General features: G+C 34.6%; 1 protein-coding gene across 2 annotated transcripts in view; it reads left to right on the forward strand.

Moving 5' to 3' along the window:
• The window catches only part of LOC121426032 (vesicle-fusing ATPase-like), a 43,242-nt gene that overhangs the window by 17,157 nt on the left and 5,995 nt on the right, over positions 1–20,090 (forward strand). For both annotated transcript variants that reach the window (XM_041622164.1, XM_041622171.1), the window contains exons 5-23: positions 369–408; positions 6,220–6,298; positions 6,621–6,766; positions 7,084–7,136; positions 7,645–7,736; positions 8,398–8,470; positions 9,825–9,894; positions 10,319–10,360; positions 10,940–11,097; positions 11,562–11,636; positions 12,298–12,388; positions 12,901–12,975; positions 14,121–14,308; positions 14,795–14,890; positions 15,299–15,455; positions 16,017–16,150; positions 17,769–17,835; positions 18,192–18,271; positions 19,058–19,192. In XM_041622164.1, the coding sequence (XP_041478098.1) occupies positions 369–408; positions 6,220–6,298; positions 6,621–6,766; positions 7,084–7,136; positions 7,645–7,736; positions 8,398–8,470; positions 9,825–9,894; positions 10,319–10,360; positions 10,940–11,097; positions 11,562–11,636; positions 12,298–12,388; positions 12,901–12,975; positions 14,121–14,308; positions 14,795–14,890; positions 15,299–15,455; positions 16,017–16,150; positions 17,769–17,835; positions 18,192–18,271; positions 19,058–19,192 (1,851 nt within the window). The remainder of the gene's footprint in view (positions 1–368; positions 409–6,219; positions 6,299–6,620; positions 6,767–7,083; positions 7,137–7,644; positions 7,737–8,397; positions 8,471–9,824; positions 9,895–10,318; positions 10,361–10,939; positions 11,098–11,561; positions 11,637–12,297; positions 12,389–12,900; positions 12,976–14,120; positions 14,309–14,794; positions 14,891–15,298; positions 15,456–16,016; positions 16,151–17,768; positions 17,836–18,191; positions 18,272–19,057; positions 19,193–20,090) is intronic.

Here is a 20,090-nt window from a genome sequence, read left to right on the forward strand (position 1 = left end):
CTCATAAATCATACACTCGTAATTTCAAGGTGCATAATTTAATGCATTATAATCAAATTTTTTTCTTATAACACTGAGGCAGTCCGCTCGACAATTTAATCTTAATTTCAGAGGTCATTTAATTGCAGAAAAGAGTTGTGTTTGAATGTGATTTGAAATTTAATCAAATGCAACTCTCAAATACACCCATTTTACTGGATGAAAAACAAGCTGTATAATTTTTATGTCTGTTAAATTCTCATTGAAAGCAACTCTTTCTCCCATTAGCACAAGAACTGATTTTCATTTTTGAGGAAACGGAGTAATCTATAATTGATAATTGAGTTCAATAATTATGATGATTTGCTTGCTTTTGATTTTGTTTGCAGAGGAAATGGGCTAGAATATCAATAGACCAACCAATTCAAGGTAAGTGCTTGTAATTTTCATGAACAACACTTTTTGTTTGGCCATTTTTGGAGATAACTCAAACCTAGATGTACATAACATACCTGTACATGTAGCATATTGTAATATGTCCGAAGATACCATGTATACAACATTTTTAATAAAAAAGAGCATGTTGATTGAAACAGTTGTTAATGAATGCATGCATAGGTATCATCATCATTCAGATTAATTCACTCTGTAGGAATATGTACAAAGCATTCATCAATAAATCCTTAAAAAAAGGCATTCAAATGCTTTTTATCAAAGATTTAAATATATATACAAAGATCTGATTTAGATTATTTTATGGAAATAAAGTATACATGTATATCTGTCATGAATACAGAAATATGGATAACTTTATGAAACACCTCTAGATTTATGAATTTTTCAGTCATCAACTGAAGATAATACTGTACATGTATGTGTCAAGTCATAATTTTATGAGGAGAGGGAGGGAGGAGTGAGCTGAAGAGGTGGCGATGAGGAATGACTATTGATAATATGGGAAAAGATGGGGTATGAAAGGATAAAGGGCAAGTGTGAGAGAGAGAAAGAGAGAGAGAAGGGAGAGTAGTAAACAAACCGAGGACTCAAGGAGGCCACTGTGCTAAACGACACCTAAATGAGATTTACTGTCATATCAAGTTACCCTCCTGTCTGAGTTAGATGCCGTGAAATGCTATGAGCTGATAAATACATCCCTTGCGTCTTGTACTCAGGAAATACCATAGAAACTTGTTAACCCCTCTAACAGGGGTGAGATCTACATGTATCCATCATATTAAGGCGCCCCAAAAGTTGAAATTGAATGTGTGTATACATGTAGGCATACATCTTGCTTAGATGTGAACATTTCATGTATAATGTTGAAATGTGTCTGATCTTGAAATATTCACAAAAAAACCCAAATAAAAACAAAAATCACAAAGATACATGTAATCACTAGTCATTGCATTCCAAAGATAATTTCTGTCATTTTTGGCTTGTTTTCTCCCTTATTTTCATAAGCTGTTTGTAACATTACGCACAATTTTACGCACGACTGAAACGTTACAAGGTGCTACATGTAAGTCAGTTACATCATTTAGCGCAATAAAGGGTCACCAGATGTGTGTAAAATAATTTGTACTGTAACTTACGATATGAACAGCTTTGTGAAACATGTACCTGGACTATCATTTTTCATTTTATTTCATTACCACATGACAAAGTTGTTTTCATAGCCAACCGTTGAATTTTGCAGGCCAAGTGTGTCAATGTATGGTAAAATCTGTCTCATTTTTTTCAATTCTCTTGTTTATGATTACTCCAATAGGAAGTAAGAATTGGTGTCCCATAGGCGGCGGAGACGGGGGGGGGGGGGGGGGACAGGTCACCCCCTAAATTTAGATTGATGACCTTTTTTTTCTTTTTGCTTGTCAAATTTGTTAATTGTGTCCATCACAAAATGGACCCCCCCCTAATTTTTCTGGGCTTCCGCCGCCAATGCGGTGTCCTAACCCAGAACACACAATTGGTGTTCATGTTAACAGCAGTATACACTGTTTTACTCGATAACTTCACAAAGTCTAATGGCACAGAATTTCCTGTAAAATGTATGACCTCAATACAGTGTAATTATTCCTGTCCCAACTTTGTGGAAAGACTCACATGTTTCTCAATAATAGTGAATTTTACATGTATGTGCATTTGCTTTTAGGTAATTTTGAGCTGAAAACACATTCAATAGTACATGAATGGTTTATGTGGAAACGATTTCATGCATTTTACATTTTCATGTAGACCGATCCCATGGCACCTGTCACTGTTTCCTTTGGTCTCTTCATGATTAATTCTTATCCTGAGGGTAATCTTTAAATCAGCTGCAATGGTAGATTTTTCTGCAATATTTTGTTTGATTGAAATGACACTGGACTCGTCTAACCTTTTGAGTGCCTCCCAGGCACTCCTCACTTGTTAGCTTTACGTGTACATCCATGTATAAACAAGATCAGAATATCTTGTTTGGCTAGAATTATTTGTTTCTTGTTGTGCAGTACGATACTTCAGATTTCTTTCACCTGCATGTACATGTAGATTGAGTAATCCATTTTGATTTATAGATAAATTATCTACCAGACATACTTATTGTTAAAAGATCAATTTCATGTTTAAATTACATTTTTCTATTAGAACATAAATGCAGCCCTGAAAAATCCAATTCCAATAATGAAATATGTATCTTTGATCAAAGTTGTTAATTGGTTACTCTACACCCATGCAATTTATGCAGGAAATCAAATATTTTAAATGTTAAATTTAGATATTGAACAAGAATACAAGATCATACATTTATGAAGGCATCATACAGTACATACACATGTAGATGTATGTATAGTTTGGAAAAAAATATTGCATTAGGGTTGTATGTACATGTAGTTCTTCGCTCTAATATGGATATTTGGGGTGTGTGTTTGAAGTAAAGTGCCTGAGACTCATACAAGTGCCCAGCCCCCTCCATGAAAGAAGGTTCTGATCATGATGACCTTTTCTACTGCACCTCTGGCTATCCTTCCATTATCCCCATGATGATGTATTCTCACTTGAACTTCATCAGAGTTGTGACATCGCATTCTTCATCCCCAATTCAGATTTGTTTAGCTCCAGTATACTCGCGCATGCTTCTTACATGTATACAATATTAAACTTATCCAGATTTGGGGACCATTTTGGTGCCTCTGATCCATGTGGGATTTTATGTCTAAATGTTGCTGTTGCTTGTAGGTGGGTGAGTCAACTCTTTAAACTTATGTTTAGAACCATTAATCCTTTTGAACCTATGCAGAAAATAGAACTAAAAAAAAAACTTTCCCTGAAGTTGCTGAAAACATTTTTGAAGAAAAATAATATCATTAACCTTAAAGTGATTGGTTAACATTGGTTTGACTTTTAAAAAATCTGAGCTAGAAGGTCACACTTGTCACCTGTTTCTGTAATATGTTACAAAAATGAAGCCCTGAAAAAAATTGCGTTCGAAAATCATTATTTAGTGCTTCGAAAATTGAAATATAAAGTGACTGGAAACACCATCTTAATTTCATCCCATACAGTTATGTGTACTATTTAGGCGTCTATAAGACGCCTATTTACAAAATCGGGGTTTGCCTTGTAGTTTTAGCTTTTCATTCTCAATAATGGTTGTTTTCAGGGTTTATTAGTTCTAATACATGCACTTGTACACATGTTTCATCTTGGTTTGAGATTTTTTTAAATCGGCTGTTCACAAAGTTAAACAATACCTTTAATAATCTGTGATGTGAAGAATAACAATGATATGTAAGAGGAGGTGATTGCAGTGTCAGAGGTTGGTAGGGGCACTTGTTAGACATTCAGTTCAGTGCATCAGCAGTGCATTGACTGTATCAAGATGGTCTTAGTACTTGTAGATCTGAATGAATGATAAGGAATACCTGTGCTTAAACATTGCGCAAGAATACCATGACTGTCGCCATCAGTTTTTCTTGTTTCTACTCTGTTCACATCTTCATCAGATGTCACTTTACAATGGAATTTTCACCAAAATGGGAAGTTCTTGAGCACTGATGTCAATTTAGATTTTGTAAAAGTAAAACAATTGCATTTCTAACTTTGCAATGAAGGTTTCAGCCCCCCACTTTGTTTTCAATTTGTGTACAAAAACATAATTAATGGCTATCTGATTGGTTTTTTTTTGTTGTTGCATGGTCAGCCCCTCCCTTTTTTTTCCAAAACCATTTCTCGGCCCCTGAAGTACATGTACAGTGTACATGTATTTGTGTGTGTATAAAACTGGCAAATAATGTGTGAGTGCTGTTTTAATTGCAATTCATAATTAATGCTCATCTTCATACAGCATAATATAAAATGAATATATATCCATTGCACAGTATGTGTTTGGCACATGTAGGCCTACACGTATACATGTACATACACACATAAATCTTTGTCATGTTGTGAACACTGCTTAATGTAATGTAATGTAGATTATGTAAGGTGCTAATGTGAACATCATACTTACATGAAAAGAGAGAATGTTGACATATCCTCTGCTTGCCTTTGTAGTAATGTGAGCATGTCATTCTCTGCTTGCCCGAAAGGTGAGAATGTGAACATATACATGTACCCTCTGCTTATTTTTGGTACTGTAAGGTGATAATGTGAACATGTCCTTCTCTGCTTGTCCCATTCAATTTGTTTTCACTTGGCTGCTGATCTGTAAAAGCAAATTTGCTCCGTGTATTGCTGACAGTATTGTGTGCATAATGCACCATTTTTGGTGCTGTGAGCTTCAAAGAGCCAATACCCTGAACTTGATGGTGGATACTCCTGTTTTAATTCAGATCATTATTAATTTGTTTAATTCAGTGTGCATTGTATTATTTTCATGGGGGGGGGGGGGAATATTCCTTGTTTTTTCTTATCATTTGCTGTATCAGACATCTGAGCAGGTCATTTACAATTTACAGGGATAAGTACATAATTAGCATTTTACTCAGTCTCTCTATGCAGAGTATGTGCATATTGTCTTTGGAGGCAGAGAAGATGCAAAATATAATACCTTTGTATTATCCATGGTCTCACATCCGGGCATCTCAGGAAGCATAGAAGGAGATAGGCCTACATGCCGTATTGATCCGTGCAACAGCAATATACTTTATAAAACATCGCTGAAGATGCGTCCCCAGGGATGTGACCTTATAATCATAATGGTAAAGCTAGGAGCCCCTGATATATTAACATGGCACATTAACAGCATATTCTTAAGATATAATATATCTCTATTTTCATGATTTTTCTCTAAATGTCTGATTTGGATCATCGTAAAAATTTTGACTGGCTCATTTTTTTTAAACATCAAATTAGCATATTGCTTTTGAAAGAACCATATTACAGAGAGTAATATTGATTAGATACAGGTAGTTTTTTGTTTCATAAAAATAATGTTTCTGGATATGTTCACCATGATAGCTTTTCTTGACAATTTGTCCCCTCTTCATTTTTTTCCTGACAACTTTGAGCCTGAGGCAAACTGCATGTAATACAGCAATGTAAAAGTTTTCATCCATTAGTTTTAATAACGCCATATCTGACGCATGAAATCTGATATCCTAGGCAAAATGAAGGAGCTTTTGAGGCACTGTAGATGATGTTAAGCATACTTTTTGAAAGGTTGTTTGTCATATGGAAGACAGCTAAAATATCTTCCCCTCTTTTGATGCCTGACAGTTGATTAATATTCCTTAGAGGAAATGTGGTGTAAAGATGAACAAAAAATTACGTGTAGCAGACAGAGATGGTATTGCACTAAGACTGAATAGGCAGTACAGATGCAGGTATATTCCATATTGAACTGTCCAGTTTCATCTTCAAAATTGATAAACATGATGAAAAGGAGGAGGAGGATGACGATGATGATGTGGTGATGGCAATGGTGATGACAATGATAATGGTGATGAAAATAAGGATAATAATAATTACTTCTTTATATAAAGCGCTTTTTCAAAGTTTCAAAGTGGTAATGATGATAATGGTGATGATAAGGATGATAATAATATCAATTGATTGAGGATGATTAATAATATAATAAATAGTGATGGTGATGTTGATTAACCATTCCCGAATGGTTACAAGTCAAAGTGTGGTAATAGAGAGGTTGATCGGCAATAAGGATTAACATACAATGTAAACCAATTTGTATCCTGTCAATTCAGTATATTTTTAAAATGTTCAATGAGATTCTTTTTGTTTTTAATCTTTCTTTATCTTCAGCTGCCCCATATCGATTTGATCCAAGTTGCCAGTACTTGAGTTCTATCACAGTGGAGGTCGATTTCTTGCAAAAGAAAAAGTAAGATATTGTAATGGATTATCAACTTGCATGAGGAAATATACTCTGTGGGGGAAGGAGGGGGTAATGCGTTAGTCCTAACTTAAAAGATTTGAACAAGTACTGACTTGAAGATACTGATATTGTTTAACATCATACATAGTCTGTAGATTTACCATGCTGATAAGTAGAATTTATGATATTGCCATGACATCAAGGGTTATACATGTACTTTGTAAAGATATGGAAATATGAGACAGATATTTATCAGTTTTTCAATGTAATGATAGTGGTATTAAAATTAAAATATTAATAATATCCATCCCATTTTCTTTCGTTGCAGCATCACCAATGAAGCTTTTGACTCGGACAAAATGGCGCAAGATTTCTTGGGGTCATTTGATCGTGTGGCATTCACAGTGGAACAACAGCTGGTCTGCTCATTCTACAACAAGAAACTGATGGGACTGGTTGTCAAATCTGTAGAAAGTAAGTATTCATGTTCAAGTATAAATCATGTTATGATTTAGTATCATACTGAATCATGGTTCTATTGCTGTTCCAAATTAATGTTGGTTTTTGATCCAGTGGTTATTTCGATGGCCATTTTAAAATTTACTCTGTCTAGTTTGGAAGCAGGAAACATATGCAGAGAATTTCTTTTTTGAAGGGTGTAAAATCAAATCTGAATTGTCTTGTAAAAGAACAGAAAGGAAATATGAAGATTAGAATTCTTTTTAATAACACAGATTTTCAGTACTTGTTATGATAGTTTTGATGTTTTATGTTCTTGCTTTTTCCATCAGTCCTTGATCCTGCTATCTTGAAGGGAGGAAAGCCTTCAGCCAGAAGGAACAAGGTATTTAGTATTTGTTTGTTATTCCTGGTGGGTGTTTCATAAAGCTGTTCGTAAGTTAAGAGCGACTTTAAGAATGACTGGTGATCCTTTATTGTGGTAAATGTTATATTCATTGGCGATGGTTTAGCACGTTAAAAGTTCACCAGTCGTACTTAAAGTCGCTCTTGTCGTACGAAGAGCTTTTTGAAACAGCCCCTGGTGGGTGTTTCATAAAGCTGTTTGTAGCATTACGCACAATTTTACGCACGACTGAAACTTTACAAGGTGCTAAGTCAGTTACATCATTTAGCGCAATAAAGGGTCACCAGATGTGTGTAAAATAATTTGTAACTTACGAATAGCTTTATGAAACATGTACCTGGACTGTATCATTTCTCATTTTATTTCATTACCACATGACAAATTTGTTTTCATAGCCAACCGTTGTATTTTGCAGGCCAAGTGTGTCAGTGTATAGTAAAGTCTGTCTCATTTTTTTTAATTCTCTTGTTTATGTTTACTCCAATAGGAAGTAAGGATTGGTGTCCTAACCCAGAACACACAAGTTACCTTCGAGAAGGCAGATGGTTCTGCACTAAACCTCATTGGCAGATCAAAGGGGTAAGCTCTTTTAATATCAGAGATTTACCAAATGCAGATCCTCAGTCAACATTCCACCAGTCTTTTGGGATATAGCAAGAAAACTTGATATGAATAACAAATAACATATTTATTTTACATCCCAATGCAACCATTTCGAATTATATCATAAAATATTCATTAGTAAATTCATTTGTTAAATCATAGATTCATTGATTATAGATCAGAGTTTAATTATGTATGTCTTATTTCATTATCTTATATTTTTATCAACTATTGTTTGTGTTTTGTATCTTTGTAAATTGTACACAATTCAGCCGTAAGGCTGCTATGTGCAATGTTTTTTATACATAAATAAATAAATAAATATGTCCTGAAACCAATCATAAGTCTTGCAAATAATGCCAAATATGCTACTGAATTATATTTTAAGGGCCGTGTGGGAAACGTTTGCCTCAGGAACCGTAACAAATGTTTGAGCCATATTGCGGTACAGTTTATAGCTGGAATCCTACCCAGTTTTCCCCCTTCTAATTCTCCTTATGCCATATTCTGCATAATGGAACAATGCTGATCGGGAAAGCTGCTGTTAAATCCTGCATGTGACGAACCTAATGTATCCCATCATTTTAAAATGTACCAAGTAACACAAGACATGTTTTTTTCTTTTTTCTCCTTGCAGTCAATCAGCGAATCAATCAATCATCAACCCTGACTGGGATTTCAAGAAGATGGGCATTGGTGGATTAGATCAGGTGAGTTGAATATATATAGATGGGTTTTTTTATGTGTGTGTGTGTGAAATTTGCGTCTAAGTAACTGCAGATATTTATATTTCCTAACTTTTCCTATCTTTATGAAGTGAATTATGTCCATGAAATATATGGCTTCTGCGTTATGTCTCAAAGGAATGTACACTTTGCTATAAATATCCTATGTGCAGTGCACTTTTTTTTATTTAACTAGGCCAGGCTTTTTTCTGTTGCCGGGGAGGGGGGTTGATTGAATCCCCCCTGAGATCTTGGCCCCCTGATCGAGCGGGCACCGCAAATATTTGCACGCTGGTAGTGTGCGATGTAATCTTCAATGCTGTATGGTAAAATTTTCCAAAATAATGAGATTTTATTTTATATGAATTAATTATGCTAATTTATGCATAAATCATACTTTTTGCTCTAATTCACTAAATAAAGCTCCTAAAATGCTAATTTTTGGTTAAAATATTCTTTGTAGCATTCTTAACAATCGCAATTGAAAAAAAACTTTGGTTTGTAAATCAATTTCTTATGTATTTTATTGTTTTATGAATTTCTTATGTATTTCCTTGTTTTTTTTCAACCTTTTGTTTTTCTTTGTTTTTTTCACAAGATTTATTGCGCAACCTTTTTGAAGCATAATTATGCTAAAATCAATTGATTTCAGCTGTTTGAAGCAAAAATAATCTTATCTTTATGAATAAGATGAGAAAACTCAATTTGCATTGACTTTGTACACAAAATCATGTTTTGGAACAATTTTTGGTCTGACATGCACTTACAAAATGTTGCGTAATTTCGAAACGCGTACCCGGGTGTCGCAAATTTGGTCTCAAAAGATGCACTAGACTTAAAAGTATAAACTCTATGAGTGGCGCGTTAAAAAAAATTTGCGCGGCGGAATGATCTCTGAAAATGTTGAGGGGGGGTTGATTCAACCCCCCCCGGTCAGTTTAGGGTTAATCAACCTTCAAGTTTTTACAACAAGACTAATAGCGCAGTTACATTTCCCCTATGGTGGCCGTGCGGCGAGTTGAAAACGGCAGTTTAAAAAAAATTTACCAGCTACATATAGGTGGTTTGAATAAAAATAAATAAAATGGCTGTTTTTGACTCGTTGTACAGCCACTGTAGGAGACATGTGACTGCAGCAGATCAAACTTCACCAAAATGTCAAGTTGTATGAATATACAAATTGATGTTGTTTCATGTATTATTGTGATCAAATAGATTTTATCCTGCTTTTTATTTGGGATTATATGGATTAATAAGAAAGAGTTAAATGACTAAAGGGTAATGGATGGGAATTATGATACATTTTAATTTGATACCATGTATTTTCTTCTCTTTATAGGAATTTTCAGATATCTTCAGGAGAGCTTTTGCTTCCCGAGTTTTTCCACAAGAATTTGTGGAACAAATAGGCAAGTTCTAATTCTAATTGAATTAAGATTTAGTTAATTATTAATATCAGCAGATTTTATATATAAACTGTATCACATGATCTAGATCATGTGAGTGATTTCCCTTGCGTACTTATTTATGTGTTTGCCTGGTTTCTTTGCTGTGTAAAATTCATTCTTTTTACAAAAAAAAGAAAAAAAATGAATATTGGTAATGAATGAAATCATCAAACAACAAAAATTTGATTTGATTCAGAATTACTTGATATTATGTGGTGTCACAGAAATTTTCAAAATTTGTTAAAACCTTAGACCTGCCTTAAAAGCCAAAACTATTAAGAATTTTTAGTCTTAATCTGCATTGACTAGATTATAATCTAAAAAAGGTTGATATTTCTGACTTTGATTTTTTGATGAAGTTCATTACTTGTATTTTGTAACTCAGGTGCTCAGCATGTGAAAGGTATATTACTGTATGGACCACCAGGTAAGGCACTTCTCATTTTCTTTGAAAAAATGTTAAGCTTATATATATTCATTAGTTTGCCTCATTTCTACTTATTTATATGTTAATTATCTGAACATATATGAATGAGGATGAGGGTGTTAATGATACCACAACTTAATGAGATAATTAAGATTTTAAGAAAAAAAGATTGTTTTATATTTATGAAAATAATTGTAATATTATATACATGTAAATGATGAGTTGAACCACAAAGAACAACAATTACGACAGCAATAGCAGCATAAGCAACAATAATGCATTACAATAATAATCATTAGGAAAGATTAGTTTTTGTTATGCATTACACCTTTAGGGGGAACAAAACAGTTGTACAGTATGATGTGTGTTTGAAACAATTCTTTAATTGTAGTATTTTGCATGCCGTGCAATTTATGAGATTGGCTTTTTCTTAACTTTTTTAATAACATGCTGTTTATTTTTAATTACTTGATTTCTGATTAGCACGTCTGGTGGTTGGGTTCTTTATGTACCTGACTTTTCCCTATTTTTTTCTGTGAAAATGGCATTTGAGAACAATTCTTTTATTTCACCATTCAGGTACGGGTAAGACTCTGATGGCTAGAACTATAGGAAAGATGTTGAACTCAAGGGAACCTCAGATTATCAACGGTCCAGAGATCCTTAACAAGTTTGTAGGAGAGTCAGAGGCTAACATCAGAAAACTATTTGCTGCTGCAGAAGAGGAACAGAAAAAGGTAAAAGAAATCTCTTGGTAATTTCTTCAAATTTTTGTTTACATTTTGTTGTGTTTGGTAATACACAGACAGAAGTTGATTTAATTGAAGGTAATTTTATTTTCCAAATTGGCACTAGTGAAAATCCCGGCCCCCCACTCAGTGTTATTTAGGCTATGCCTACATGTATGCCCATTCCCTCCCTCTGAATGGGTCTAAATAATTAATTAATTTTAATTATTTAGACCCATTTTAGATGAAGAGAAGAAAACGCACAGGCAAAACTTGAAATGCAGTTCTCAATTTTGTAATACCTATTAATAATTGTTTTGTCAAATGTTATAAAAATAATATGGTTGACTTCATCTACATTATTATTTTGTTATAGGTTTTGCATTCTAAAGAATGTGATGACAACATTTAATTCCAGTCTTATGAAATAATTACAACATTGTATATTTGCATTTCAATTATTCCATCTGTAGATGGGGAATAACAGTGGACTCCATATAATTATTTTTGATGAAATTGATGCCATATGTAAGCAGAGAGGTTCAATGGTAAGATATGATTATTTTCTGCTATACCTCAGTATTGTGTTTCACAACTTCCCACATACATGATTAACTATTGAAATTGAAAGTATGCAGATGAGGAAATCATTCATTTATCAGTCTGGATGTTTAAGTTTAAGAGCTTACTAGAATTCTTGATTTCAGTTGAAATTCCAATTAACTTATTCATAAATTTTACTATGAAAATGATTCAATGAGAAAAAAGTGGAGTGATTTCCATTAGTTGCTTCTCTTCTTTGGAACATTTTACATACCGGTATTCTCACTGCTAAAATTGATGGATGCTTACAGTTTTAAATCTTCAAACTAATGCACTTTACATTATTGCAATTGTCTTTAATTTGCTCTGTGTTCTTTGCTTCACAAAACATCTGAGTCCCAAGGCTTGAGGCTAAAAAATCCCATAAACTTATTTACATTTTACTGTGACTAAGAATAGTTAAACAATCATAGTAATGATTGATGATAGTCAATATGGCACCTTTTCCAAGAGATAAAAAGTGCTTGGAGATACCAATACTAGTCAACTTACAGTAGGAGATAAAATATATTCCAATTACCTGGTAGTGACAGTATTGGTCCAAGTCCAGTGCAAATGTCCAGAAAATGGTCTTGACTAACTTATTGTTTCTCTTTTTCTAATAAGTCTGGAAGCACCGGTGTCCATGATACTGTAGTCAACCAGCTCCTGTCAAAGATTGATGGTGTTGAACAACTCAATAATGTTCTTCTCATCGGTGAGATTCTTCAGAGTATATTGTACTAAATAATCCTTAAACCCCCACAAAAAAGTTTGAATCATGGAGTGAACTCCTCAGTGTTTTTGGTTGCTTTGGTTGCAAATTAAAGTGCACCCAGAATTCATCTTGAAAAAAAATAATGGTTTGTTTGTTAAACTCCCTTATTATTTGGCCATGTGTACATTTATAAATGTCTAGGTATATGCGTTCTCTGGTAGGCATAGGGATCATTTTCTATTTTGTGGTCCTTTTGATGTGAAGATTAAAAACAGCCCTTGGTTAATGAACTTATAATTGGGGAGATGTAATGATGGCAAATTAAGAATATGATATATGCCTGTATTGTAAAATTTATCTACAAATAAAGTCCCTGAAGAATTGAATTGAAAATATGAAGACAACAAATTCATAACCATTCAAAGTCATTCTCAGATGTAACAGAAATGCTGAGATAGGAGCACTTAAGTATCAATCATCAGTTTTATTCAATTGATTAACATATTTTTCAGGTATGACAAACAGGAAAGATCTGATAGACGATGCCTTGCTTAGGCCAGGTAGATTAGAGGTTCAAATGGAAATCGGTGAGTGATGTCATAATTCATATTAACTTAATATAGTAGGGGAAGGCGGGGTAAGTTGAGCATAGGGGCAAGTTGAGCCACCAGCCCTAGGCCAATAATGAATGAGTCAGACATTGTGTGGTGTCATGTATTGATGACCCATAGCATAACCCCTAACCCCACCACATTGTTTCCAACTTTGAAACAAAAAGTTGTTTTTTAGAGGGGAAAAATGTGAATTTCAGCCAAAAGAGTAAAAAAGAGTGTGAAATAGATAAGTGCTTTATAAACACACACGTCTTTAAATATAATAAAGACATGATAACAACATTATTAGTCCAGGCATGGATCTTCATTCTTGTCATAGTCTTTTATATGATGGATGCATAATAAATGTGTGGATACAAAATTATCGCACTAAGTTCGGACTGGGGTAAGTTGAGCCAAACGGCATGGGGCAATTTGAGCCATGGTAATTCCTATGGTAATGTATCTTAAAAAACAAACAAACCATAAAAATCGATTGAAATGCAGGCTGAAAGGAGCAAATTTACATGACTGCTCTTTTCCTTTTACAAGATGTTAGTATTTATAGAGAATTAGCAAGTGAAAAGACTTTAAACAAAAAATTGACATGCTGGTTCTCCCCCATACATTTTGGACATAGTTTTTGTGGCTCAACTTACCCCAGAAGGTGGCTCAAACTTACCCCATATATGGGGCAAGTTGAGCCATTTGACATCGGTTTTTTTCAAAGGTCACGATGACTTTCAGTGTTGGGGTAGAAAGTTATATATAGGTGGAAAATATTTCAGAAGAATGAAATTTCAAGGCAAGGTAATTATTTCGACAAGATTATTAATCATATAAATTCTAACATGCAAAAAGCAAAAACTGTCACAACTTACCCCGCCTTCGCCTATGTATTTTTAGTGTACCATGAATTTATCTGCTCAACTTAAGACAATGTTGTAGACTTGGAGTTATAATGCCTGTTTATTAGAATAACTGATGCAATTTGTCTCACCTTGTCTGAGCATTGAGTAAAATGTTTCTGAGCTTTGTCGCAGTATATCTAGAGGATGCTTACTTGATAAGTAATCAGTTCTTGAATAGTGAATGAATTTATACCTAAGTGAACCTTGAATTTTATTTTCATTCACCAGGTTTGCCGAATGAGGAAGGGCGTATCCAAATCATAGAGATCTATCTTGCCAAGATGAAAGAAAACAATAAGCTGAGTAAAGACGTGGATACTGCGGAACTTGCCACGCTGACCAAGAATTACAGCGGTGCTGAGATTGCAGGATTGGTCAGGGCAGCTCAGTCTATGGCTATGAATAGCCTCATTACGGTGAGTATGATTTTGAGAAATGGCAGACATAGATGATGTGTGAGATTATATGTAAAATATTTGGCAGAAATTGTAATTTTGTCAAAGGAAAATGAGAAGGATAAATCAATGAATGCTGAAAAGGGAAAATATATAATTTGTGGGATGTGGGATGTTTGGTAAAAGACATAGCCCAACTTGGCTCCAACTTCTATCAATGGCCTTATTTGATGAACTTTAGAATACAGGGGAGATGGGGAAGAAAAAAAGGAGCACAAAATAGAAGATGGCAGGATTGCATCTTGAAGGATGGAAAGAAAGTTGATTCAGAATTTATAAATGATCATAACATAGAGAAGCATGGCAAGAAAACCTGATACCCATCCACTCATGGGAACAATTAGGTTATGTCAATGATGATGGTGGTGGTGGCTTTAGTGCTGGTGATGATGATGACCTTAGCAAGAAGGAGGTGACAATAATGTCTGTGATTTCTTTTTTTTGTAGGCATCCTCTAAGGTTGAGGTTGATTATGAAAAGGCTGAGAATATGCAGGTTTCAAGAGAACACTTTATGCATGCCATGGATACAGACATCAAACCAGTAAGAAACTATTCATTTCAACCAGACTTTATGGATCAACTAGTAAAAAGCACTTCAAGATATAACCAAACCATGTCAGGGGCTGTTTCGTTAAAATGTTCTTAATTTTCAAACCACTATATGATTGCAAACCATTTTATGAATGAATCAACCAGTAAGAAATCTGGTGATGTAACTAAACTCTGCTAGGTTTTTCATAAAGCACTAGTATGATACTGAAAATGTATCTTGCAAACTTGAACAGTGACAATTTTGCCTGCTCACCATTTGATTTGGGGAGAAATTGCTTTTTAAGTTGGCTCGTTTGCATCCTTCATCTGTTAAAACACATAAGCCTGGTTTGCTGTTGTAGTGCTAGAATATAACCTGGATCTCTTCTAACTTGATTCCACTCTTTTTTTTCATCAGGCTTTTGGTGTGAGTAGTGAAAATTTTGACAAGTTTATCTTGAATGGGATCATTGACTGGGGAGAATCCGTCCAGAGGGTGTTGGCCGACGGAGAGCTTGTGGTCAAGCAGACCAAGGCCAGCGACCGGGTACCACTGGCCAGTATGCTCATGTCAGGTAGGATTTGAAAACAATTGTCCAAGATTGACCGCTTGCATGCCCTGAAGCAGTGGTGACAAACCCACTTTCACATTGCTGGTATGAGAAGTTTTATGCTTGAGCAGAAGCATACTAGTAAAATGAGGTACATTATGTTATTGCCTGTTTGACCCCAATTCTAATGTTTATTTTCATTCAATTTGAAGTAAAAATGTTTCAGGCATGAAGTATGTTCTGCAAGAGATTAAGTTGTCAGAGTTTTTACCTCTGGTTTTAGTATGGGTAATTGATTGTGACAACTGTCTGTTCTGTTATGATTATGATTACTATAATTTTGGACTTGGACTTTGGACTCGAAAATACATATATCATCATTCTTATGACAGTAAGAGTTGCAGAAATACTAAAAATGTACCATCTTCTGTGAGGGATGTGTGTCAAATCTCATTAACTTTAGTTGAACACTGTGTTAGACCAAGCTTTTTTTTAATACTCTTGTTAATGTCAGTGTTTATCTACGGAACATGTTTCATGTAAAATATGTCATTATTTAGTTGGGTTTCCTTTCAATTTGAACAGGAAGGGCTGGTAGTGGAAAGACAGCTTTAGCAGCCAAGCTTGCATTGGAGTCTGGCTTCCCATTCATAAAGATCTGTTCACCAGAAGACATGGTTGGATTCTCAGAATCAGCAAAATGTCAAGCCATAAAGAAAGTTAGTTACTATTCCCACCACAATTCTTTCATTGATTGTAACTTTCTTTCTTTCTTTTCTTTCTCCTATTGTGGAAAAGTGAAAACAATCACTGGTAGTTTTATATTTTCTTTTCATGTCAGAGGAGCAATATTGTAGTAAATGTACACTGAATAACTGTGAAGGATTGCTATTCAGATGCCTTATCATTCAAGATATTGAATAATCTTAAGTGTTTGAGCAAATTTATGTGTGCAGTACATGAAGCTTGCAGCAAATTAGTGGATTTTTCAGTATTTCTACACTGTCTAGTAATATACCGCATGTTTAAAAGATGCTTTGTTTTCAGAAAATTGTTTACGGAAAATTTGACAATACTACCCACATAGATATATACAGAGATGCCAACCCTCCCGATTTCATCGGGAGGCTCCCGAAAATTCATCCTAACTCCCGCCCTTACGATTACCATCCTTATCCTCTCAAAATTACGATTTTTTGCATTGATCAAATTGGATTGGAAGGACATGTATCGTCTGCTAACTTTAGCATGTAGTAACTCCATTACGTTCGCTGCTACTAAATTCTGTGTGAAAAGTAGACAAATAAGGAGCAGCGAAAAGCTGGTGCATGTGATATGCCCAACAGGAATCCACTGTGCACCAGGCCGGTAGGCCCGGCTAGCTTCGCAAGGCGTGTGCGCTCGCGGCCACTGGATTTGTGGAGTCGTGCGGTGGAATATCGGTGTGTGATTTTGGCGTATTGATGGGTTGATATTGACACGAAATGGCGGAAAATCAACAAAAGAAGACCAAGAAATGGTCTCAGAAGTATAAGACTGAATACAGTCTCCAGTACCTGTGTGTTCGGAAGTCGGAAAGAGGAATTTACCATGCTTTTTGTGCAATTTGCAGCGTGGACATTTGTTTAGCAGGGAGGTCGTGATGATAATTCGGAAGCACTTTCGTTCGGGAGCAAATGGCATAGGCCTACGGACATTGCGATGACAAGATCTTCGAGCTCCACAAGTACCCTGTTGTCTTTATTTCACCAAGCAAGGGACCAGCGCTGAGCTTTTCTTTACTGGATTTATAGTGGAACATAACCTGCCTATAGCCGATAGTGATAATTCATCCTTATTATTGTTGTTGAACAGGTACTTCTTTTGTCCCCTCATTTTTTATTTACATGTGAAAATGCATATTTGATATTTTTAATGTTAAAAAAGTGGGAACAATGTTTATTTCAAAACATGTGAAATGCCCCAAAATAAGGGTCAGATTGCACCAGAGAGCATCTAGAAACCCAGAGCTTGGACCTGGACCCCGGCCGCAAGGGTCGAGCGCAGAGCGCTCGAGATGTGCACTATGCGCACATAATTTGGTGGCGGTTGCAAATCCTCCCTAATTCTGATTTCCAAAAGTTGGCATCTCTGTAGATGTGCACTTTGCACACATAATTTGGTGGCGGTTGCAAATCCTCCCTAATTCTGATTTCCAAAAGTTGGCATCTCTGTATATATATTATTTTTTCATTCCTCTAAATTCTGCAATACTTATTACAAGGTTGGCTTCCCTGATGCGAGTGATATATTATTATTAGTAGTAGTATTGTTATTATAATTAATGTCTTTCTTCAGATCTTTGAGGATGCATACAAGTCTCAGGTCAGTTGTGTGGTGGTAGATGACATTGAAAGATTGCTTGGTAAGTTTACAGCTATCGCAATATATCAACTCATATTAGCACAGAGGTACTATTAATTGACTTCCAAGCACTTATATCTAGACTAAAACATTGCATATCTTGGCAAGATATGACACAATTACTTTGAAGAAATTCCGCATGAATGCTTGCTGTTTAAGAGCATATTATTTGCAGTTCCAACCAAATTCAGTAAATATGAATTTGTAGATGATTTCAACCACTGTTTATATTCTGTTTCAATTTTCTTAAATTTGTAAAAAGTGTATGAATATCTTATGTCTGATTTATAACTTGAATACTTGTTCTTAGTATTTCATTATTATTTACCTAATTTATCACTTACATACTTGTTTCAGATTATGTTCCCATTGGACCTCGTTTCTCAAATCTGGTATTGCAAGCTCTCCTAGTACTCTTGAAGAAAGCCCCACCGAAGGTAAAGATAAATTTCACTTCATGTTGTACCCTGTCTGTGATTGATTTTGACAATGATTGAATTTGAATATTTACATTGTGTAATGAATATATGAAATGTAAAAATTATGAATATATATGACAACATGATAAATTAATAAAATAATTTCTTTTAATACTGTATCATAGATACTAATAGCATTTGAGACCATGTAGCTACAACCAATGAGCATTCTATCCAAATATACTTTTTTTAAATCATTAAATGAGATCATTTCTTTTAATACCATTTTACAGACATTAACTGCATTTCACTTTAATGTTTTGTAGTTTGTATGATTTTCTGTGTTTTGCATAAATGATATGGTCACCTTGACTAATATGATTTTGAACTATGCTGCTCCTAATGGCTTTGATGATTTTGAAAAGGATACCAAGGTATCACATTTGCGAAATGAAAGTAGTCTGTAAACTGAAAGTAGTTGTAGTAAACAATGATTTCATGAAAGTCTGTAAACTGATCTAAGCTGAAAAATGGTCACAACGAAAATAGCCAACACATGTAGGCACATGTGAGACAGCATATCATTATTATTGCTTGGAAAAAGACCCAACAGATCACTTGAATGTCACGCTTATTTTGCTAATTTTCCAGCCATTACACTATTTCCTACAGAATTGTTTGGCACATTTTTTTTATTGATATTTACAGACACTTGGGTGGTAATTCATTTGATTCTGTAGGAACTCATTTTTAAATCATCACAAGTGGCATTTATCTTTAATGATTCGTTATTGAAATCCCCAGGGTCGTAAGCTCCTTATCATTGGTACTACAAGCAGCCATGATGTACTAGAAGAGATGAAGATGACTGATATCTTCAATACCCAGATCAGAGTACACAGTCTTACTACAAGTGATCACATTGTCAAAGTATTAGAGGTAGGATATACCATCTTACATTGTCTACTGTATGTTATACACCTGGGCCCTGTATGCAAAGGTATCAAAGCGATTGATTGCTGATTTGAAAGAATAAATCTGATCGGTTCCTCGTCAGTCTACTGAGCGAAAGATCTTGAAGGCCATTTCATTTAGCAGTTAATCGCTATAAACCATTGTGTTACGGGGCCCTGGTGTTCCATAAGCTTTTTGTAAAGCCAGCCAGACTATGAATGGTTGGGTGAAATTGGATGATCAAAGGTCCTGACATTTTTATGACAAAATGTTATTGTATTTTATATAATTGCAAACCTTTTTTCATCATCTAATTACAAAAACTGTGACCAGAAATTCTCTGAAATTTTTTAATGTATGTTGACGTTGATAGACATTTGCAGATTTCATTAGCTAAAAAGTGATTGAAGATCCTGTTTCACTTGCCATTATGAAATTTTATGGAGACGCAGTGTGTAAGTTTATAAAGAACATGAAATGCTCCTTCTCAACAATAAGAAGAATCAGTCTGATTTTCCAAAGAAGCAAGAAATTGCATTGGCTTATGAGCATGTAAATATTGTTTTAAGGTAGTCTTATTTTGTTACTTTTATTTTTGACCTAATACTTGTATTTTACATTGATAAATGTCTATTTCCTTTATTTATTGCCCTCTAAACAATGAAAGATATCAGAGCTTTATGATATGAATTGGTTAAAAAATATTAATAGCGTATAGATTATTTTTATAACATTTTTCATCTCATCACTGTATCAGGAGCTGAAAGCCTTCACAATATTGTTAGCGTATAAATTATTTTTATAACATTTTTCATCTCATCACTGTATCAGGAGCTGAAAGCCTTCACAATATTGTTAGCGTATAGATTATTTTTATAACATT

This window comes from Lytechinus variegatus, chromosome 1 (genome assembly GCF_018143015.1).
Source record: "Lytechinus variegatus isolate NC3 chromosome 1, Lvar_3.0, whole genome shotgun sequence".
In the NCBI taxonomy this organism is placed as follows: Eukaryota; Metazoa; Echinodermata; class Echinoidea; order Temnopleuroida; family Toxopneustidae; genus Lytechinus; species Lytechinus variegatus.